General features: G+C 41.3%; 1 protein-coding gene across 1 annotated transcript in view; it reads right to left on the bottom strand.

Moving 5' to 3' along the window:
* The window catches only part of CELA1 (chymotrypsin like elastase 1), a 20163-nt gene extending 16002 nt beyond the window's left edge, over positions 1–4161 (bottom strand). Inside the window, exons 1-3 of the mRNA XM_069092507.1 lie at positions 4122–4161; positions 3241–3323; positions 175–275 (exon numbers count right to left, since the gene is read on the bottom strand). Coding sequence (XP_068948608.1) covers positions 175–275; positions 3241–3323; positions 4122–4161 — 224 coding nt within the window. The remainder of the gene's footprint in view (positions 1–174; positions 276–3240; positions 3324–4121) is intronic.
* Positions 4162–4424: the final 263 nt, after the last annotated feature.

Below are 4424 nucleotides of genomic sequence, written 5' to 3'. Positions count from 1 at the left end.
GAGAGAGAGAGAGAGAGAGAGAGAGAGAGAGAGAGAGAGATTTCCCAGGATTACATAGCTAGAGAAAGTGTTTGAGGCAAGATTTGAACTTTCAGACAGGTTCAGAACATCTGTGGTTTTCCCACACCAACTTCCATTGGCACACAGAGAAACTAGTACTTCCTTTTTCCTTACCTGTCCACACAATGAGCTGCTGTCATCACCCATGTCTGGGTAATGAGAGTCCCTCCACAGGTGTGATACCATGAGCCCCTAGATGAGTACTGGAGAGAAATCTAGAAGGAATAAGTACAGGAAAAGAGGAATCAGTGGGGCGGCCAGGTAGCATAGAGAGTAAGAGCACTGGCCCCAGTGTCGGGATGACCTGGGGATAGAATCCAGGCTCAGACACTTAGCACCCACCTAGAAACACCTGGTCATGTAACCTTGAGCAAGTTACTTAACCCCAATTGCTTAAGGGTGGCCAGGTGGCTCAGCGAGTAAGAGCACCGGCCCCAGAGTCAGGATGACCTGGGATCGAATCCAGGCTCAGATACTTAGCACCACACCCAGAAATAACTGGCCGTGTAACCTTGAGCAAGTTACTTAACCCCGATTGCTTAAAAAAAAAGAAAAAGAAAAGAAGAATCAGTGATTGTGATTGGTGGTCTCCCCTCTTTATCTTATTACTCCCTAAGTTCCATACCCCGTTCTGATCAAAAGATGATGGGGTTTTTTGAAATGGGAATAATAATATCCTCTGCCTGAGAAGAGATCTAGCATCAGACAGCTGTGCAGAGCCTCATAGTTCTGGATTCTTCATAACTCTTTCAAAATATCCTGGAGATATACTACCTTCTCTGATTTTAGGGAACACTAATCTAGGTGTCTGCAACCTAAGAGTTACAAGCTGAATATTCTTCATCAGTTTATGACCTTCACCATAAATCGAATGGGTAGACCTACCATTCAACAATAGCTCTTGGCCTGAAAATCTGAGAGAGAATGGAATGTTTTAGTAAATCAAACTACAAGAATCTTAGAAATACTTATGTGAAGTGCACAGTGGGAAAAAAATGAACTTGGAGAACAATTTATGTGATGATGGCAATATTGTAAAGAAAACAATGTTGAGGGGTGGCTAGGTGGTACAGTGAATAGAACACTGGCCCTGGAGTCAGGAGGACCTGGGTTCGGATCTGGCCTCAGACACTTAACACAAAAAATAGCCATGTGACCTTGGGCAAGTCACTTAACACCAACACTTAACACTTAACCCTCCAAAAAAAAAAAAAAGAAAGAAAACAACATTGAGAGACATCACAACTCATATCAATGCAGTGGGCAATTGTAACTTCAGTTACATAATGTGTTTGAGATGATGGACTATAGGCATAGAATGAGGAATATACTGTCAGAATGTTTATTTGTTTGGCTTACCTATACTTTTTTCATTACAAGAGGTGTTTCTGTTGTGTGTGTGTGTGTGTGTGTGTGTGTGTGTGTGTAAGTCATTGGGAAATGGCAAAGATGTTAAAAAATGAGCGTCAATAAAACTTTTTAAAAATAATATTGTATTCTTAATATAATCGAAGAACTAAAGGGGAAGTCACTGAGAAGTGATAAAGATGTTAAAAATGAGTATCAATAAAACATTTTAAAATGAGATTCTCAATTTAATTGAAGAAATAAAGGATCAGGGAATCCTTCAGTGAATACTTTTCTGATGAATCCATTTGGCAAATTGGCATAATCATAAAAAATTTCATTTAGTCCTTTAAAGTTTAAAAATCACGTTCCTCTCATCAGGTAGGTAGTGAGGTCATCACCCCCATTTCTCAGATAAGGAAACAAGTTCAGGGAGGTAGGTACATGATCATAAAGCCAGGCCATGACTGAAGGTGTCATGCTTTCTAATATATAGCATGCATCCACTTATCTAATGTGCTTAAACTAGAGCATTTAAATTAAATGAAAGTGGGAAAATGCCTTCAGAGAAGCCGAATTATGATGCCCATGTGTGGTCAGTATGTGTGAGACATGAGAATATGTGTGTGATGTATAAGCTGGAGTGTATATGAAAGGTGAGACAGAAAGGGTAGATGTATGTTAGAGATGTGTGTGTATGGATTGTAACCTAGAATGTCAAAGCTGGAAAGGGACCTTAAAGGTCAATTAATTCAACCTCCTCATTTTACAGAAGAGGAAACTGAGTCTTAGGGAGTCTAATCAATAATATAACATATAATAGACTACAACATAATATAAAATGACAATATATGATGTAATGTTGTAAGATAATAAAATAAGGGGCGGCCAGGTAGCACAGCGAGTAAGAGCACCGGCTCCAGTGTTGAGAAGACCTGGAGATCGAATCCCGGGCTCAGACACTTAGCACCCACCCAGAAACACCTGGCCGTGTAACCTTGAGCAAGTTACTTAACCCCAATTGCTTAGGGGCGGCCAGCTGGCTCAGCAAGTAAGAGCAACCGGCTCCAGTGTCGGGATGACCTGGATCAAATCCAGGCTCAGATACTCAGCACCACACCCAGAAATAACTGGCCGTGTAACCTTGAGCAAGTTACTTAACCCTGATTGCTTAAAAAAAAAAAAGATATAATAAAATAAAACATGGGACAAAATAAGATAATAGCATAACGCAATGCAACATTAACATATATACAGTCATTATCTAAGACCAAAACCTAAATCTTCTAACTTCTAGTCCAAAGCTGTAGTGGGTTTTATGGCAGGGTGGGTTGGTTGGATGTCTGGAAGTGTGTGTGAATGGTGCCTGGATGATGAGAGGTGAGTGATGCTTGGGGGAATCATAAAATACAGATTTAGAGCTGGAAGGCTCATCATGAAAGGTCCAACTCCTTCATTTAACAGATTAAGAAACTGAGGCACAGAGAGGATAAGTCACTTGCCCAAGGTTACACAGCTAAGTAGTGTCCAAAGGAGTATTCAAAACTCAGGTCTTCCTTACTCCTACTCTACCCTCTGTCTAGTATACCTCTGCCTGCTCTTAATGCAAGTGTGATGCATTCATGTGTCTCTAAGTGTGGTGTATATATGAGTCTGGGTTGTGTTTCCAAATCCCAATTTCCAATCCTTCTGCAGTTAGAAAAACTGCTGGTTCTATGTATCTTTCAAACTTGAATTCAAGGCCCTTGAGTTCTGCCTCCAGATATATGTGATTTATAGGGGAACCCTGAGTTTGAGGAAAGCTAGTGCTTTCCTACCTGCGAGCATACCTACCTGTGAAGGCCAGGAATTTTTTTGGACATTGCTTCCCCCCACAACTCTGGCATTGGTATTTGGGGAGTCCTCCAAGCCATGTCCTTTGGGAAAGGAAAAAGAGTGAGTAATGACTGGGCAAACTTTTGGCTACAGAGGGTATAGAAGGCTAAGAAATTTCATGGGGAATTACAGGGATATAGACACAGGATTGTCTGATATTCTCCCTTCACTATCCCCAGAAGACTAGAGAACTCCACTGAATCATGGGAAAATTATGAGTTCCATGCCCATCCTATAATTATTCTTAGAACCCCGGGGTTTTCATGCAGATGAACTACAATAGGGGACCATGACCTCTTCAGCTTAGGTACTCTCAACCACTTCAAAGATCCTTTAAATGGGGCCAGGGGCATAAAGTGTGTGTGTGTGGGAACTGAACTGGGGATTTACTCATTGCCTGGCATATATAGCAGCTGTTTAATAAATACTTGTTGACTGAATGACCTAGAATCTCAAGGAACTTTTGTCTAGAATGACCCTGATTCATCCAAATGCTTTTGACAGAATTTCCTGGGGGGTATACCATTCTCCCAACTGTGGCCATTTGCTGAGGAGGTCTCTAGCCCATGGGCTTCCCATAAATAATGGAGGAGGCTTCCCCTCAGAGCTCCTTTGGGAGTCTCATCTTCAATTGACAGCTCCAAAGACCTATCAGTGGGTGATGATCTACTCCAAAGATCGCTTATGTAAATCGAACTCTGCCATTGGAAGCCCAAAGAAAGGAAAGTTGCTCTAAGTCTTAGGGCACAGGGTAGGGACTGAACTTTATTCTGAACCTAAGAGCACACTCTGGTCTTGGGCCTAGCTCTGCCTAACTACATAACACATGTCAGACTTACCATAAAAGACAAGGGCAGCGAAAATCAGGATTCGGAGCATGGTGTCTGAGTGTTAGACTGCTGACTTCCAGCCCTTCTTTATAGGGCTCTTATCACATCTTACTAGTTGACCAAAACCATGTGATGAAAGTTAGGGAAAATTGCAGGTGACTCTGGAAATACAAATGAAGTATAGATACCTCTTCAGGTAAACTCATTTGTCTTCTGTTCAAAGACAAAGCAAGATTAAGGCTAAAATTGTAATTTGCATTTAATTGATAAGCTCTTGCTTCTTCATTAGAGGGGAAAAAACCCTCAGAAATG

This window comes from Petaurus breviceps, unplaced genomic scaffold, assembly GCF_028583685.1.
Source record: "Petaurus breviceps papuanus isolate PSGF00001 unplaced genomic scaffold, PetGlider_PUasm1.0 191, whole genome shotgun sequence".
NCBI classification, from domain to species: domain Eukaryota; kingdom Metazoa; phylum Chordata; class Mammalia; order Diprotodontia; family Petauridae; genus Petaurus; species Petaurus breviceps.
This window is presented reverse-complemented; position numbering and strand designations above follow the sequence as displayed.